The sequence below is a fragment of the Fringilla coelebs genome, assembly GCF_963513975.1.
Source record: "Fringilla coelebs genome assembly, chromosome: 5".
NCBI lineage: Eukaryota > Metazoa > Chordata > Aves > Passeriformes > Fringillidae > Fringilla > Fringilla coelebs.
In genome coordinates, this window is record NC_140033.1 from 48,513,868 (window position 1) to 48,532,202 (window position 18,335).

Consider the following 18,335-nt stretch of genomic DNA (forward strand, 5'->3'; position numbering starts at 1 on the left):
GCCAATGACGGCGGGACTTGTCCGTCCCCGCCCCCCGGCTGTAGCTCCGCCCCCGGCGCTGTCGCGCAGTGACGGGGCAGCCCGGCAGGCGCGGGGCGGCCGCGCATGCGCCCCGGCAGGGTCGCCCCTTCCTCCCTGCTTGTCACCTCAGGGCTGGTGCCGCTGCGCCGGGGACCGGCACCGGGGCCGCCCTTTCCTCCCGTTCCCCTCCGTCTGCCGGAGGGAAGGGCCGTTCAACCTCACCTACAAGGGCTCCGGCTGCCGCCCGGGGGCCGCGCCCGCGTCCCCATGGAGGAGCCGCTGGCGCTGCACCCCGTGAAGCTCTATGTGTACGACCTGTCCAAGGGCATGGCCCGGCGCCTCAGCCACCTCATGCTGGGTAAGAGCACGGCGGGAGACCCGGGGCCGCCCCGGCTGCCGCCTCCGGGAGGCTCGCGTTCCGCCACCGACCACCGCGGCCCGGCTTTGCCGCGCCGGAAAACGGGGCCGAAGTCGCCGCCTCCTGCCCCGGGGGTGGCGATCCCCGCCCGGTATCGTTCTCCTGAGGGAGCGACCCGCCGGGGAAGGCTCCCTGAGGACGCACCGGGCGGCGGCGGTGTCCGGCGGGTGCAGCGCGGCTTGGGATGTGCGGGGCTTGGCCGGCGGCTCGGTGCTTGGGAACACAGCGGGGTTTGGCTGCGGAATTCTGACCCCGCTGTCTTCGGGACGAGCTTTGTCAGTGCGGCAGATCCAGCTGCTCTGGGTCCAGCCTCTTCTCCCCCAGCCGCCCGTTGCCGCTGCGCGGGTGGTATTTACTAACGGCAGAGTAGAAGTGTTCCTTGGCCCCTGAAGGGAGGCACAGCTCGGCTCCCTAACCCCGGCTGCTGTGCTGCCGCGCCGGAAGGCTGAGCTGAAGAAAGGCGCCTGCTGTTTACAAGGTTATTGAGTTCGAACGGCTCCATGTTGTGGCGAGGCCGGGCTGGGCTGGTGATGTGCAGCTATCCTCCCTGTCCTTCGGAGAGTTTGTAGGAATCTGCTCTATGTCTTGTCGAGATGGTGTGCGTTTCCAACCGAACCTGAAACTTGGGATGTAAAGGAAACAGGTTTTGCTTAAAGTTTTGGAAGTATGAATTAGGAATGCAACGAGTGTTTTATACCTGTTATGGAGCAGAATCTGACCCGTGTCAGACCAGCAGTCTGTGTGGGATGAGACTTCTCAACAGACTCCGTGTCTGAACAGATGGCTCTCTGTAATCTTGTTTTACAGTTTGCTGGCATTCACTTTGCTCATCTGCCCTATGAGGAGATTCTTGTGATTTCCTGCAATCTTAAAAAGAAAGTCCAAAGCCTGAGGTTTCATGAAGGTCAACGATAGGTTTGCAAAGTTGAGAAGAAAATAGTACAGGGATCATGTGTGTTGTGCTCTGTTAGTCATTTAGCAGCGGCCACTTTGGGAGATGTGCGTTTCCTGCACTGGATAACCTCCAAACTTTTAATGTGGTCAGAATTGCTTCTATTGTAGCCCTTAGGGAAGTAGCTTTTCACCTATCAGGTGAAATAGCCATGTTTTATCATGTGCTAAGAGTTATAAATCTTGAGATTACGTGGGTGCATGATTTACCTGTGTTTGAGTTGAGTAGAATTTAACTACTCTTAAATCAAAGTGTTGGTCCAAGCAAAGACTGTAATAGAAATAGGTTGCCACTAAAATTATCTCCATGCCAATCTTCACATAGATCAAGCAAAGGCTTTTAAGCTTTCTTCTTACATACAAAGTCAGTCTTGGGATCTTGTACCTTTCTGAGTTTCCACATAACACATAGTGCATGACTTCCTTTTGATGCTTTCTAATCTATTCAGACAACTTGAAAACTTTGCGCTTGTGATATAGTTTGGTGGTAAATTTTGGGAATCTGAGCAGTGAAAAGGAAAGCTTAAAACCTGAACACTTCTGGGTAGTAGGGGAAGTGCTGCTCGCTAGTACTGCCTGGTAACTGTGTTCAGATGTGTTCATGGAATGTGGCCAACTAGGCCCTCGTGGTCACAGTGACAATGCAGACTGCAGAACATTTGAGATTGTGGATCCTGTGACATGATTGTCCATAAAACAAATCATTCTTTCTTTCTTCCTTCCTTCAAGTTGTGTCTTCTGTGCATTCACACTCAACTCTGTTTCAGATGATTTTGGAAACCTCCCCAAGAGCCAAGTGATTGAGAGAATACTTCTCTTACCTCATGCATGGACCCTTTTTTCGCTGAAGAACAACAAAAAAACTCTTCTTATTTCTCTGTATATCAACTCTCAGATGGTCAATACAAATTCTTTCCTTAGTGATGTTCAGAAACTGTAGGTCATTGGGGAAAGACATAAAAATTAAAGAGGAAGGCATTTCTTAAAGGATTTACACTTGGCATCTCTACTTACAGTATTCTTTTCATCAATGCCAAGTTTGAAACGTTTTTGCTTTGAGTGATAATCCTGTAATATTGCCTAAATTGAAATACATTGTTTTAGAAAGAAAAAAATTAATACGGTAATTGATTGTGCTAAAATCAATTTTTGTCAGGCTTGAAAAGAGCAGCTCAGGTCCCCTTGCCAGAGGGGGATGAATCCTGTCTTATGAGACTGACCACTGCGAGAGCATCACTGCACTGTGCTGATAGGGTCCATACTGTGGACTATGTCAGCACAGCCTTCAGGGATCAGCTCTCACTGCCAAATGTTATACTGACTTGTTCAGAACCAGTTCTCTCTGTTGTTGTTTAATGATGAATCTGGAAGGCAGAGATGTTTAATACAGTTCATAGCAGGCTTTAGAATGACTTAGTCTTGTTCCTTGGACAGTCTTTGTTTTTCTTTACTCTTTCTCTACCCAGACTACTTTTATTCTTCTTACTTTTCTGTAAGCGTTCTGTAATTTAGTGACTATTTCTGTTCTGAAGTATACATGACTAAAAATTGTAGTTCAGTTGCCTTTGGTGTCAGAAGCAGCACATTTAATTTTTATATTGCTTTATTTTGCATCTTCTCAATAGCTACTGTTGGTCCTCTCTCCCCCACTCTCAGTCTGTGACTACATTTGTCTGTTCAAATACATGTTATAATAATAAGAAATGTTGACCTGAATGCAATAAGATTTCTGTTGCCAAGACAGAAAACATAATCCACCTTATTCTGTGGAGGGTAAAGAGGAAAAGAGAATAGTTCAGCTTGCAGTGCTGATTTTGAAATAGACGTCCAAAGGCAGAGAAGTCTTTAAGGAAGATTGAAATCCTATTGCATCATAGGCTTAAAGAAAAATATCTACCAGCTCAAAGTTCTCCTGTCCTGTAACTGAGGTTATTGCTTTTGTGACTCACAGAGTGAGCTGGGAGCTTGGTTAACCACAGCAGCTTTGGCTCAGTGTAGTATAAATTAACGTTGAGTGGACTGGGATTATGTTTTGGTTGAAATTTTTAAGTGGTGCATTCAGCTGTAGGGACTTAACAGCCCAGAGGGAATTGGAGCGAAAGGTAACTGCTGAAAGGAGGTGCCTTCTGCTTGGTTCCATTTTCCCAGGCAAGCACATTTCTCTGCTTCTCCTCCATCTGTTCTGAACAGTTTTGAATTGCTTCAGCATGATATTCTATCAGCTTTGCTCCCAGCATTTGCTGGGGATTTCATGAAAATGGCGTGTTACCCTCCCCCAGTATAGCCTACTTCTGGCTCTCTCCAGGCACCTCAAGGAGAAGGGAATTGAAGCAGACTCCTCCCTCTCCCTTAGGTTGTTTTTTTTTTTGCTTTGGTTGAGCACGGCTGGGTAGCACATAGAAGAAAGTGCTTGACTAAATGCTTGCCTAATTAGAGTAATTTTCAATTCAAAAAAGACAGGAATCTTAATGGATTGTCCCAGGGAAATTACAACAATATGCAAAGCAGTGCACTGCTAGAAACACCCATGTTGGTTGACCAAATTGTATTACTTCCTTTTCCACAGGAGACCAGTTCACTACTTTTTTTTATGGTCTTCTGGAGTTTGCATATCCATTGCAGACCACAAATATATTGTTAAAGATACTGAACTTCCTATTATTTCTTTACAGCGCAAAAGCAGGCGTAGATCTTGCACTGAGGGTTGGATGGCCTGAACTCCGAATGGGATAAACTAAGGGCCCATCTGCACAGACAGTTCCTTCCCTCTTGTCTCAGAACTCTTCTGCCCTTCAGTATAATAATTTAGATTAATATACAAATGCCACTTTGTTTGATATTTAAAATGCACAGGAATAATCAACATTGTTTGGCCCTAAAGATTAATAAATTACTGTGACGATAAAAAAGATTGGTGAGCATCTAATCTCCCTAGTGCTTGGCCTTGCAGACAAATCTAAGCACGGAAGTAATCCAGTTTGATTGTACTCTAAAATTATATGGGCCTGCTTCTTCTTTCAAAATACCTCTGTATCTAAACAATTACAGTCCTGAATTGATTTTACAAGAAACTAATCTAACTACTTCATTCTCCGTGTTCCTGTGACTAAGCTGAGGGTCCTGGAATTGTTTATGTTCTATTTTTCTCATAGGTTTCTGGCTCATGTAAACATGATTAAAGTATTTGAGCTATGAATGTTATAAAGAAAATAAAACAGCAAATATTGCTTACTTGCTACTTAGTCTTATGCCTTATTGAAACAAATTGAATCTTTGAGATGCTTAAGCACACAGATTTATGCTGAACTGGCATCTCCCCTGGCTTCTAGTGAGTATTTTCAGGAAAGATCCACAGAAGTACATCGGCAAGGGAAAAATTAAAAAGTAAATAAACAAACAAACCACCCCCAAATAAAAACTTAGTGATCATATTTCCAAAGACTGACAGGCTATCCCCCTAAACTGACACAAATATAATGCAGTAGCTTTTCCTGCCCATGTACATGGTCTGTGATTAAAACAAGGTACCTTGACTTGCATTAGCTTGGAATGGATGCAGATCAAACTAAGCTGATTTGCTTCACATTTACTTCAGGCTGACCTGGCATATGGGCAGTTTCTCTGGGAGGGTTGATACCTGATAGCCTGGCCATATGCAGTAAATGTTGTGTGATTAAATGTGTACATCTAAATTTGCACTGACCTTTCCTGTTCAACAGCCCCTGACCCTTGAAATATTTAAACCAGTTAGCATCTTGCTGTTTCTCTGTTTTACCTGGATAACAAAATCACAGAAGAGGTAAGGTTTGAAGGGACCACAGTGGGATGACCCACAAGCAGGGTCATCTCAGGCACATTGCACAGGATTGTGTCCAGGTGGTTCCTGAGTGTCTTCAGTGGGAGAAACTCCACAACCTCCCTGGGCAATTATTCCAGTGTGTCATTACCTGTTCAGTAAAGAAGTTCTCCTCATGTTCAGATAGAACTTCCTGTGGCTCAGTTTCTGCCCATTGCCTCTTGTCCTATTGCTTGTCACCACTGAGAAGAGCCTGTATCCATCCTCTTGATAACCCTCCCTTCAGATATAGTAAGTGCCCAAAAGAGCATCATCCCATCAGGACACTCCTGTTCTGCATTATGAGCATGTGCATCCTTTGGATTAGCTTTACTGTAGGTACTGAGTGAAGGGTAGTGCCTACAATTTAATGCTGCAAGGGCTTTTGCAGCTCTGATGGAAATTAGTGGAGAATCTCTTTACAGTGATAGACAGCCTCGAGCTATGAGTAAATGGCTTGGTTTTGGTGGCAGCACAGCACACAGCTCTACCCACATTGCAGTGACCACAGGAGTTTGGAGTGTTGTGGCAAGGAGTGGAAGAACAGGAAACGTGATGATATCTGCCAGTATCCTGGATAGTGTTTGCAATCCCTTCTTACAGTCCACTCAATTGACTATGGGATGTGAGCTCTATTGCACTCTAGGATTATTGGGGAGGTTCATGGCAACCTTGAGCTTCTGGCTTTCAAGTAGACAGTGCTGCCAGAAGCAGTTTTGTTGGAAAGTGTTGCTGCAAGGCCCGGATACAACTTGTGTCTTAGCACTCCCAGCAATGCTGTAGCCTCGCTTGGTCATGCTGTGGCTGTTATGTGTATCAAGCCTTCAAAGGCTCTGGGCAAAATATTTTGTGTGTAGTGAGACAATGTCAAGCAGAAGGCAAAATATAACTCATTAGTGCATGCTGCCCTGATTGCTCTGCCTTAGCTTATCAGGGGTGGCAGTGGTGGTGAACTGTGACCTGTTCTGTGCAGTGTCTGAGTCTGGGAGAAAGGGCAAGAAGAGTCATAGAGGAGGGTCCCCACCAGAGGCAGAACTTCAGGAGGAAGATGATTGTGTCCATGAATGTCTGTACATAACCTCTTACATGACAGACAAGCAACACTGAGATTCTTGCTGAGCAGCAGGAAAGGGAGCTGCCTGAGTTCCTCAGAAACTAGTGGCCATTGATTTATTCCTCTGTGGCTCAGTTTGAGTTGAAATGACAACAGCCAGCTGTGAAACCTGGGTATTGCAGCAGCTTAGCAAAAGTTCTCAGTCTTGAATGTCTGTTTGATGCATGTGGCCAATAATGGCAGGTTTCTTAGGCATGGGATTCCCCCAGCAGTGTTGTCACTGAAGACACTTGCACTGCCTCTCACCAGACATAGTCTATCAGCGGAAGAAAGGGGTTATATTTTGTCTGCAGCAGGCTGGAGAGCTACCACAGATGCCTTATTGTCAGCAGTGCTGCAGATCTGGTGTGTGTTGTCCACAATGCCATCTTGGTTAATGACTTTTAGGAGCCAAGGAAAGATAGTGGGTCTGCAGCTTCATTAAGATTTTCAAATCAGTGTTGGCACAAACTGACCGAGCTGAGCAGCAACAGACAGACCTGCCTTGTGAAGATAGGCAGCTTCACTTGCCAAAAGCTGTTCTGTTACTGCCCTGGCAGTTGCTGCCTTTGGACTGCTACAGAATTCATGTGTGGCACTAAAGACTGGACTGCAGTCCAAAGCAAAGTCCAATTCCTGAATTCTGCCTGGGTTTTGTATGTACAATCAGACAATTACTTTGGTGAAAAGGGACCTCTAGAAGTCCTGCTCAAGGTAGAGCCAACAAGAGCAAATTCTTCAGGGCCCTGGACAGCAGAGTTCTAAGTATCTTCAAGGATTGAAATCCCATATGCTTTCTGGACTCCTGCTGCAGTGTTTGACCACCTTCATGATAAATGTTTTCCCTGCTTCCTACTGAATTGGGAATTTCCCATTTTCCAGCTAGCACCTGTTGCCTTTCACTGTACATATCTGAGTAGAGAAAGGGTCCCCTTTCATCTGTACCTGTTGGGTACTTGTACACAGGAATACACACTCTTGGGTTTCTCTTCTTGAGGAAGAACACACCAGTTTTCTCAACTCTTCTTCAGTACAGTAAGTGCTCAAGCCTGGTATGTCAGTGTCTTTTATATTGTGGGGATCCAAAAGTGGACAGATGTGGTCTCGCAAGTGTCAAATTGGAGGGCAGAGTCACTTCTCTTGAGCTCTGGGCTGCAGCCTCGCTAGAGCCCATTGTGTAGCCTTTTCTGCAATGATATTTTCAGGTAGGTGTTGTAATTGCACAAGCAGGTCCTGGCAGTACCTGTGACATTGTCAATATCTACCATAGCTCTTTCACCTGCATTCAAAATCTAGGTACAAAGTGACAACTCTCTGGAAAGTCTTTTGCTATTGTTTGCTGCAGGTGTGTGTGAAAGTAAATACTAAGATGTTCTCTTTCAATTTAGCATGCAAAGAACAGGCACAATTCTAATATGTGCTGCCTTTGAAATGATTTATTTCTCTGGTCTGAAGGATAAAGTTCAAGTTTCTAGTGAAAAAGTTACTTATCATGAGCAAATGTGTAATAATTTGTTAATAGATACACAGAATGCTAACTAGGCAAAACCAAAGGGTAGAGCCAACCAGAGGCCAGTGCTGCCTTTGGTGCTGAGCCTGCCGGGCCAATGGGCTGCAGAGCTGGCAGCTCTGGAGTGTGAGGCGAAACCTCTCACGGGGAGCGTGTGGAGCAAAGGCCAAAGGATCGCAAAGCACAACAGTGGGACATGCCAAAGGGCCAGCAGATGCTTCTGAGATACTCCAGCACAGTGTTCTGGTTCTGTCATCATTGCCCCTCTCTCTTGGCCTTCGTCCTACTCCAAGCCCACGTTTCTGTGCAATGGGTTGACAGGGAATGTGGTTGCTGCCTAGCTGTGACCCACGGGAGTGACAGATCAGTCCACCTGCTTCAAAGCTACATGTGCTCACTTCGGCTGATGTTTCTATTGTCACAACAGCCTTTTCCCTGCCTCTGCTCTTCCATGACCCTCATCTGAAGCAGGTACCTATTTTGCTTCAGACCTGAGTGGAAAAAAATGTGTTGGTGATTGCTTTTTCTTGTGGCAGAGGAGTACTCAGTTTAGTGCTTGGGTTCAAGAGAATACCCAGTGTTGGTATGCATGAAGTTTTTCTGTTCTAAATCTGCTTTTGGGGGGTTCTGTACCTCGTTCAGGAAATGAAGTTATAGCACATCTCCCACAGCAAGCACCGGCTCCCTACGAGCTCCCAAAGGGAGGGTACCAGGGACCAAGCCTTTCAGTTATGATAGATAAAATAATTGAGCCTAGAGCAGTAAAAGCTGGTGACCTTTTTAGGTTTAACAGGTTTAATCTTGAGATCCTACCATGAACAACAGAGAGGTTTAGGTCTCCTTCTTCTAGGGAACTGGAAACACATTTTAAAATGGATCTTTTGTCTAAGACCCAATTATATTATCAGTGTAGTGGTGCCTGAAGCAAGTCTTTGTTGCTTTGTTCTCGAAAACACAGAGCTTTATAACTTGTGTAAATTTCAATGCTGTACTTCTCTACCTCAGTTACCACTTAAACTAATTTTTAAGGGCAGGGGGTGGGAGAGAAAAGAGGAAATCATGGAATACATTACAGAGGCTACCACCACTGGTCATATATTTAACCCAGACCTCTCATCAGTTACTGAAAAAGAGAACTGAATATACTCTGCTGGCCAGCTGCCTGCAGTTATGAAATCTGTCAAATTCAGCTCTTCTGCTCCTGATTGAAGACTCTAATTTTAAGAAAATGTTTTCTTGGTCTGTAGAAAAACAGCTAAGGAAGGTAAGCACCAGAAGGATAGGATGGCATTGCTACCTCTGCCTGCCAGGAGGGAAGAACTATAAAGGATGTGGGGATTAAGTAGCTAATTTGAAGGATATTTTGGATTCTGGATTAAATCCTTTGTGTTGCTCTCATGGTGAAATCATAAGCATGGTTCCTAAGTGATTGACAGAAAGTAGGCTGAAATCTGGAAAATACATTGCTAATAACTCTTCTTTTCTCTGCATACAGGGAAACAGCTGGATGGCATCTGGTAAGTGACTAGATTTAAATTGCATCATGTGGGTAAAACATTGGTGTAGGAAGCATTGTCAATATGCAGTTATATATGCTTCAGAGCTTAAGAACATCTTGTGGTAGAAGAGAGACCAAGATGCTTTTTTTTCCTGAATACAGATGGGCAGTAAGATTATGTACAGTCAGGTGCTAGTTAAACCACTCTGTTCAAAGCTCAGTGGACCCCATGGAATAGGGTGTTGTTAGTAGCTGTTGTGGTTTTGTGCACCTGTGTACTTTTTCAAGGGTAAGATAGTGTCCTTGTCCCAAGCACTTTGTCTTATAGTTTAATAAACATGATAGTAAAAGAGTAGGTGGGAAGAAGGTATTACAGGATCAAGTCTTCTGTCATATAGGAGCAGTATCTACATTCAGTCACCAAAAAACCCTTCATGTCCTGTAATTCATACCAAGAATATTGATATCACACAAAGAGGGTTTGTTTGGTTTCATTTTAGAGGCAAGAAAACCCTTAAACCCTTGTCCATCCATTTTCCTCTCTACTGATCTGTTTCCAGTGGCTGTCTGACCAGCTTCTCAGCCAGTGAGAAGTCTCTGTCAGTGTGGTAGCAGAGCTAGTTCTGTCTCTGAGGGCTGACCTCACCCTCAGCCCGTTAGCTGAGAGAGGCTCATGCCTGGGCTCTTAGCTAAACCTGTTCTTTCCTAACTGCTTGCAGGATTACAGTAGGCTTGATAATCATTGCTTCCATATCCATTCGTGTCCCAGCAGATCCTGTTCCCACTCACAGAAATACATTGACCTTTTCTTTCAGTTATTCCCTTCATTATGTCCTTGAGCTCATACATTTATCAGTGATTTATGTGCTAGGCTATTTCCTTTTTCCCTTTATTGCAACTTTTTTGTTGTTGTTGTTCTCTGTGGCAGGCACACCTCCATAATAGTCCATAAGGATGAATTCTTCTATGGCAGCGGAGGGATCTCCAGCTGTGCACCTGTAAGTTAAACTTAATTTTCTGATAATTTTTTGTAAAGTTACCTGATCAGAATTGCTTGTGTTACTGTCTTTTAGAAAAGCAGCAAAAGACTTCTGAATTCAGGCAGATGCTGAAGCCAGCTGCTTGTCATGGTTTCCCAGGGTACTGAGGGTGAGGGGAGCATGAACAGTGGGTTTAAGCCCAACTCAGTTCAGGCTGGGGGCTGCTTCTTCTGGTAGAGTCTATCTATCCGGAACACCTTTTGCAACTGCTTTGCCAGAGTGACACCTTGTCCAATTCTGCATCACTAAGTGTTACATGCAGACTTTTTAAGAGTGAAAAAAGCCCCAAACCATGATGTTTTCTCAGACCTTTCTGTTCTTAGAGAGGTAACATGGATGGGCCGTGCTTCTAAAGCAGAAATTAGCCATAGCTTAGAGCTTTCAGCCCAAAGAGCCATATTTACCAGCTGAAATGGAAGTTTTATGCCTGCACGAACCGTAACAGCTTTATGCAGTAGAGTCCTCCAAGAGAATTCAGCCTGATCATTTGACAGTATCTTCTGGCTGTTCATTTTTACAGGGAGGGACACTTCTTGGCCCTCCAGACACAGTTGTTGATCTGGGGAATACTGAAGTCACTGAAGAAATTTTTCTGGAATACCTTTCCTCTTTGGGGGAATCTGCATTCCGGTAAGTAACAGCCTGTACTGGAAAACCTGTGTACCAAAAAGGTGCAGAATGGAGGAAGGTATTATGAAACCAATCCAGCTCCCAGAGCTTCTGTCTGCTTACTCTTTCATTTGGTACTCTTCAAATATGGACTGGACTGATGCAGCAATACACACAAGGAGCTGCCTTCTAGGCTGGGAAAGCATTCTTCTGGAAAGTCTTTAACACTATTTTTTGTAAAATCAAACAATGCCTGAAATGTTTTTGAGAGAATCACCAGAGAAAATGAAATCTCTCAGTAAATAGCAGCTTGCCCTGTGAGTCATAGGCAGTCACTGTAGTAAAGCTGCCAATTTTCACATGAGGAGAAGCAAGGTCTTGACTGTTAAAGAGTCTACTCTGCTTCTCACAAGAGTAGGAAACCACAACATTTAGTGTTCTGGCTGTCTTTCAGAGTCAATAATTCCTGTGATTTCTCGTTACTGCTGCTGTGGTTTTAATTGAAGAAACCTGACCTCACCTATTCTCCCAAAAATGGTTGCATTAAAGTCAGGGATGTGGAGAGATGTCATTTTCTACCCTGATTCAACTGAATTTGAGGGTGAATTGATGTTTGTATTTTACCTATTTGCCTTAGAATTCTTTGGGGTGGGGGGAGGAAGTGCTAATGTAAGATGTTCTTCATTTACGGTATAAGTTTTTTTCTGCTTGTATGATTTATTGCTGAATCTGTGGGGTTTTTTGTTTCAATTTCTTTTCTGTGGCACAGAGGAGAGTCTTATAACCTCTTTGAACATAACTGCAACACCTTCAGTAATGAAGTGGCACAGTTTCTGACCGGAAAAAAAATCCCTTCCTATATCACTGACCTTCCATCTGAAGTTCTTGCCACGTGAGTATGGATGCCCCTCCTCTCTGTAGCTGCTTCATGCTAATGCTTAAACATTTGACAGAGCCAGCAGTACCAGTTTCTGATGGACCTGAGAACCAGCATAAGATTAAGGAGAGGATGCAATTTTCTTTACATCAACACTTGCAACACTGTATGACAAGTGCTAACTGGCACTAGTGTTCCAAAGAAGAGAGGAGAAGGATGTTCTGCCTTTAACTTAAGTTAGCTATTTTGTGATAGTCTTTTATATATAGAAAGTTTCAGAAAACAGTGCAAGGGTTTTTTTCCCTCCTAACAACCAGAATCTGTTAAAAGTCATTTCTCTAAGCACCATAATTGCAGAGGTGTCACTTTGCTTGTGAAGAGGCAGGGGAGATACAATTTTAAAATTAATGCTGCAGTTTTAAAGCTAGGATTGGGTGGAAAAAGAGGATATGAAAAAAAAGGAAATTAAAAATTTCCTGCTTGATAATTCAGATGTTGTTTTTGTTTGGGTTTTTTTTTTTACTCTCAGCTAGTGAGGATCCCAGTGGGATGATGTGAGCTCCATCATTTAGGTCTTACTTCTCATAACAGTGGTGTAGCACGTTATTTGTGAGACATGGGTCTTCTACCCTGGACTCTTAGAACTTCAGACCTCTCAAAATCAAATAAATTCTGTAACAGAATGAGTCTTACTGAAAGACAAGCCAGGTGCTACAAATTGCATCAGAAATTATTCTGGGAGTGTTGAACCATTGTCTTTTAAGTAAGCTAGAGGCTATTCTTTTGGCAGGCCCCAGTACTGATGTACTTAATGGAACACTTCAGTTGCATAACAAGGATTTTGTTTGCACACTTAAGTAGAATGAATTACTGAGAGCTGGTTTCAGACAGTGTTACATTAGCAGTCTAGGCATGTTAGGACTCAGAACTACCTTATCTGATGATTATATGATATAAAATCATGTTTAAGTTTCTTAGTTATTGAACAGTAAACTAATAGGTTAAATTAGTTTGCTTTAGTTTGTAGTGGAAGTCTTTTCTTCAAATTTGCTTCTAGAATATTGGTTTGATTGCACTCTAGGAAGTGAGTGCACTTTGGTGGTAAATGGGAGTTGTTGACCAAGTAAACTATTTGAGATGTTTATTTCTTTACCTTCTCAGACCTTTTGGACAAGCTTTAAGGCCCCTCCTGGACTCCATCCAGATCCAGCCACCCGGAGGCAACACCTTCAGCAGACATAATGGACAGAGCTAACAGGAATGACCCAGTGTGCCCAGCTTCACCAGGCCTCTTCCTTTTTAAACATGAATCTACCAGATTTCTATTTTATAATTTCTCATGAGAATTAACTCTAAAGAAGTTACAAGACAAGTTTTAAAATTTCCTGGGGAGAAAATTTATCAGGGTGCATGTAAGACAATGCTACCAAAAATATTGCCATAATTTCTAATAGTGTTATACTAATTTATAAAGGCTGTCTTGTCCAAGTAGGCTGACACTTTCTACGTAACTCCTGTGCTGGTAAGTGGAAATTCATTCCATGAGCATTCAACGGCCCATTACACAACTTGAAGTAAATAAGGGGATGTCCTGGCCATCCCTTGCAGACTTGCATCTCTGTCTTGGCACTGCCTCTATTATGGGGGTATTTGCTGAAGTCTAGCAAAAAAAAAAGCAGAGCAAGTACTGGTAGCCTAGGAAGTGAAGGTGTCCCAGGATTAGTCTGCATATTTCACTGACATTTGCTCAAGGGAAGAGCTGAACTCATGTGATTAGAATATTTGCAGTGGTACAGGTGTATGGGAAAGGTGATGAAGCTGAACCATGTGTCAGTGTCAAACTCAGAAGCTGAAATTCAGTGGGACTTGCTGTGGTGGGAGGGAACCTGGAGCTGAAGGTTACCAAGAGCCTTGTAATGCCAGATCCAAGAGTTATGGGAAAGAACCAGCTGAAAGAAGAGAATCTCATGAGCAGAAGTGGTAGAGACAAATTTCAGGTGAAAGTAAAATGAAGTGAAAGATTTCCTTTTCTCACGCATAAGCTTATCAGCAGATTGACAGAACCTTGTTAATGCATAAGAACTGTTTTCTTGGCTTTTTTTTCCTTGCAAAGCCAGGGTTACGGTACAATAGGGCAGGAGTAGCATGGCAACTGCATGATAATACCAGTTGGACCAATTCTGCCTTTAATATCCAATTGCAGACACAGTAGGAGTTCCAACAAAGTGCTGCCCTTTCCAAAGCAGTCAAGCATATCAGGGCTCTCCTTAAGAGAAATAAGTGCTAGGTCTCCCCAAATGTAAAGAAAATGAGGAAGAGTAAAATTAAGCTTTTCTGTGGAACAACTGAGTTTTTTGGGATACATGCAGAAGCAGTCCTATGCTTAGATTAACCTTTGATTATAGCAATACTGCATCTTCTAGTTTAAGATTTTTAGAGCTTTGCATTTACTTGCAGTGGGAAAGAACAGGGGAATGAAAAAATAGGCACAATGTTTTCTTTTCATGCATAGATATACACTACTTTCCTGAACAATTTTGTAGCAGTTACATTTAGGAAGGAATATAAGAAAGACATCAAACAAACCCCAGAACACTGCTGATGCTCCATAAATGGGGATTGCACATCCCAGATGCTGCCAAAAAAGCATCTATGCAAATGTACAGCCCTTTGTCCAGTGCTTTGTTGTGAAAAGTGTTGCTGCAAATTCAGTCCTGCATCTCAAACTTCCTGCACTGGAAACTTATGTATACCTAAAGGAGATGTCTTTCCTCTGCTGGGTTCTTTCTCCCAGAATAATGCAGATTGATAAATTTCTCACACTGTTACTCTGTGTGGACTGTAACAGTTTGTATTTTTGAGGGGTTGGAATAGAGGAAAACTGCAATTTTGTCACTGTCAAATACTCTGTTGTCCTGCACCTTGTGGAGCCAGTGCACAGATGGGAATAGGGTATTGTCAGGTCATTCTGCTGTTTCATGTTTACCTGCTCTCAGTGCACAGCAGTGGCCCCTGCAGCCCAGATGCTTCTTTTTCCTTGTCATTCTCACCTTGTGCCATCAACTTCTCCTTAAGCATTTCATTTGACAGACTGGACTTGGAGGTAACCATAGCAGCTACTACAGATGGCTTTATACAAAAGCTTTCAATCTTTCCCCCTCCAAATGTCCTGGTTGCAGAAAACATTCTATGAAAGTCAGTTTTGAATGCCTTTTGATGCTCCTGGAGGAAGGATTGGTGTTTGGTTTTACTACACCATAGCTTAGTTTTCCTGTCCAGTATATACATCATCTCCAGTCTTTTCTCATACATGTTTGTGAAGAGTAGCCAACCTTTCATCTTAATACACATATGACTGTGCCACACAATGCTGTAGATCATGTTAGAGATCTTGGAGCTTCCTCAGTTGAGCAGGTACACAGCTGACACAGTGCAGCCCAACATGCTGGTGTGCTCGTTTGGTACCTGCAAGCAGCACAGCTGTGCTTGCTTGCCCTTCAGCAGACTATCACTTCAGGCACAGCTGCCTGTGATGGAAGCACTGGTGCCATGGTTTCTGCCCCACACACTTAACTCAATGAGGATATGCCTTGTATGTCCACCACTTTGGATGTCCTGGGCCTAGTTTCTGCTTGGCTGCCTACTTCAGAGCTTTCTGCATCCTCTCGGGGCAGGAAAGAAAAGGAAGACATTCACCCTGTGCATTTTGCAATCTGCCTTTTCCCCTCCTGAGCAGAGCCCCTTTGCAGAGATAATGCTCCTTCTTTAAGGTCATTGGGTAAAATTTCACTCAGCCATATATTGTTTGCAATAGTCAAAGAGCTCCTGGGCTCGGGACCTACTCCTGTGTTTTGTTGGAAAAGAACTGTAAGAGGGGAATCCTGTTTGCTTGCTCTTACTGGGTAGTGAGACCCCTGTACCCTGTAGGACTCTTAGGAAACTCTTTTCTCCAAAGATGGTTATTTGTAAATTGCAGGACTATGCCCTCAATGTTCCACCCAGCTGAAAGCAAACTAGACTGAGAAGTGTATGTAAATGTATATAGGTGATGAACTTCAGCCAGCTGTTTGACAAAGGGGCAGGGAAACTGAAATTCCAAAAGGGAACAGAATCCTTTTGCCCACACTTACTATTCTGTCTTGTATTGCTGAGGTTCCCCCGTGCCATTTTAAAAATGTTAATAATGTCTTTAGGCGGAAAGTGATGTTTTGATTTACTTGTGGGTTTTTTTCTATTACAATAAAAATAAATACAACACATTTTTCTGATTGAATGCATGTGCCCAACAGCTGCCCAGCTGACCAGAAGTCATTATCTTCACTCTGGTCCCACCTGGGAAGTGCAGCATGAGAAATTGTCCAAGCAGTTTGTGCCAGGTGCTGCTACTGGCAGTAGTGGTGGCAACTGCCCTTTGCTCGAACTGGCCAAAGGCAATACTCTTATTTAAGTCTGGGAAATCTTTTCTTCTGCAAGTACTACAGTATTTAAAACCATACTCCTGCAGCTTGACACAGCTTGGATAAGGTGAATGAAGATGTTCTGTCAGCACAGGTTTTGTTCAACCCTTGGTCATCTAAGTCTACATGTATGAAATGTCTAATGTCTGCTGTTGAAGAAGAGGCCAAACAGAGCTTTAACATGGAAAAAACTATTTTCCTGACTGCCTTGATGTTACTTTCAAAACGGGAAAAAAAAGGAAAAAGGCAATAGAGTAAGAAGTAGACTTGCATGACTGGGTTCCTCTGGAGCTTCAGAGGGGATACTGGGAAGATTATATAGCACTGCCTAAAATATCTGGCTCTGGGGAAGAAATTAATTCTGCTTGGTTCAGCCTTCTGCATGCTTATTGATGGCATCCAAGTGATAAACCACACAGCTTGCTGTTTGTGTAACAGTCTGTATCAGCACAGCACAGGAGAGGTAACAGAAGGGGGTTGTAACAGAGATGTGTGATTGTGGTTATTTTGGCTGTGTTCTTCAGATGGGGTGCTGGTTTGCTACCAAGTACTAGTACTGTCCCACAGAAAATACCTGGAAACGGGTATTTTAATTTTTTAACTTTTTAAAAATTAAATTTTAAAACTAAAAGGAAAACCTTGACCTTAATGGCAGCTCTAGACAGAGTGTAAGGCAGTGCTCACAGTTGTTTGTCTTCTAAACTTCAAACAAAATTTCCTGGCCTTTCCTGCTGGTAACAGAGATTTTATTCCTGACAACAGCTGCTGCCTATCCCAGCGGCAATCAAGCAAATGTACCAGGAGCGGTTGGAGTGTGAAATATTAAGTAACCAGAACAGCCACGGTGGCCCTGTTCTCAGAGCTAACCCAGCTGAGGGAACAGCCACAGCTGTGGACAGCTGTGCACTTCAGCACAAGGCACGGTTATGCTCCCCGGGAAACCGAGTTGTCCCGGGTCCTCACCAGCTGATACCAAATGACCACCAAGGTGCTTCCTGGGAGAGGCATTTTGAATGAAGAGACTCCCTAAAGCAGCAGGACAAGCTGAGAAAGCACAGGAGATAATTCAGGTTTCAGGAAGTTCTCCTGGGTAGCATAAACCTGACAGTACTGCAGGAGTGTGAAAATGTGAATGCTGTCCCTTGTTTTAGCAGACCTCCCAATTCTAGAAAGTGCCCCGAGGTGGCACTGCTGCCTTGCAGCACAGGGATGCACCTGAGCCTGGGGAGAGCAGCTCCTGCTTTTGGGATGCCCACAGTAATGTCAGTGCAAGAGGCATGAGAGGTCTCTCCCAGACAAGAAAGCTGCAGGTAGGAGCAGCCAGGAGACAAGACCATGGAGAAGCTTGGGCTACAGCAGAACCCAGTGCTGCTACAAGAGGTTTTCTAACTCCACACTGCCTCCACCCAGACATGGCAAGTGTCCTCCTTGTACCATGTCACGGTTTATGAAAAATAAAGGTTTGCATTCCTGAAACCCTGGGAGTTCACGGTGTGTCTGACCCCAGGGCTGTCCTTTGAGAGCCCTGGGTGTCAGCTCACGGCTCTGCTGTGTGGAAGAACAGTTCCTTGGCTTCTGACACTCGAGCACCCAAATCCAGGAAGGCATCTCTGCTCACCCATCAGCATGCCATGGTAGGCATACTTGGATAGATTCATATTCTGGAGTATGTGCCCACATATTAACTGATGATAAATGTGTAACCACACCTCGACAAGTCCTATAAAGGAGCATAACCCTAAAGTCAACTCAAAAATCAGCACCCAACTGCATACAAAGTATCTGGGTGCTAAGAAACCATTCTGGAAGCTTCCCTGCATCTTAGAAAAGAGTTCACCTTTCCAGAGGTGGGAGCCCATAACCAGGGACTGATCCAGAAGGCCACAGATTCTGCAGAAATACCAGTGCTGGGGTGAGTGACACATGTAATACCCATCCAAGACTTCCTGACTCGCTGTGTTGTGGTGGCAGCTCACAGAAACAGAATGGAAACAGCTGTCCTGGTGGACTCAACCAATGTCTCCCC

The 18,335-nt window shown here is 44.0% G+C and overlaps 1 protein-coding gene across 1 annotated transcript; it reads left to right on the plus strand.

Annotated features, from left to right (window-relative positions):
• Nucleotides 1–80: 80 nt before the first annotated feature.
• On the plus strand, nt 81–15,204 carry DESI1 (desumoylating isopeptidase 1). The gene is made up of 6 exons (XM_084206759.1): nt 81–379; nt 9,324–9,345; nt 10,255–10,324; nt 10,887–10,996; nt 11,745–11,867; nt 13,014–15,204. The coding sequence occupies exons 1-6, from the start codon at nt 106–108 to the stop codon at nt 13,105–13,107; spliced, it is 693 nt and encodes a 230-aa protein (XP_084062885.1). The 5' UTR covers nt 81–105; the 3' UTR covers nt 13,108–15,204.
• Nucleotides 15,205–18,335: the final 3,131 nt, after the last annotated feature.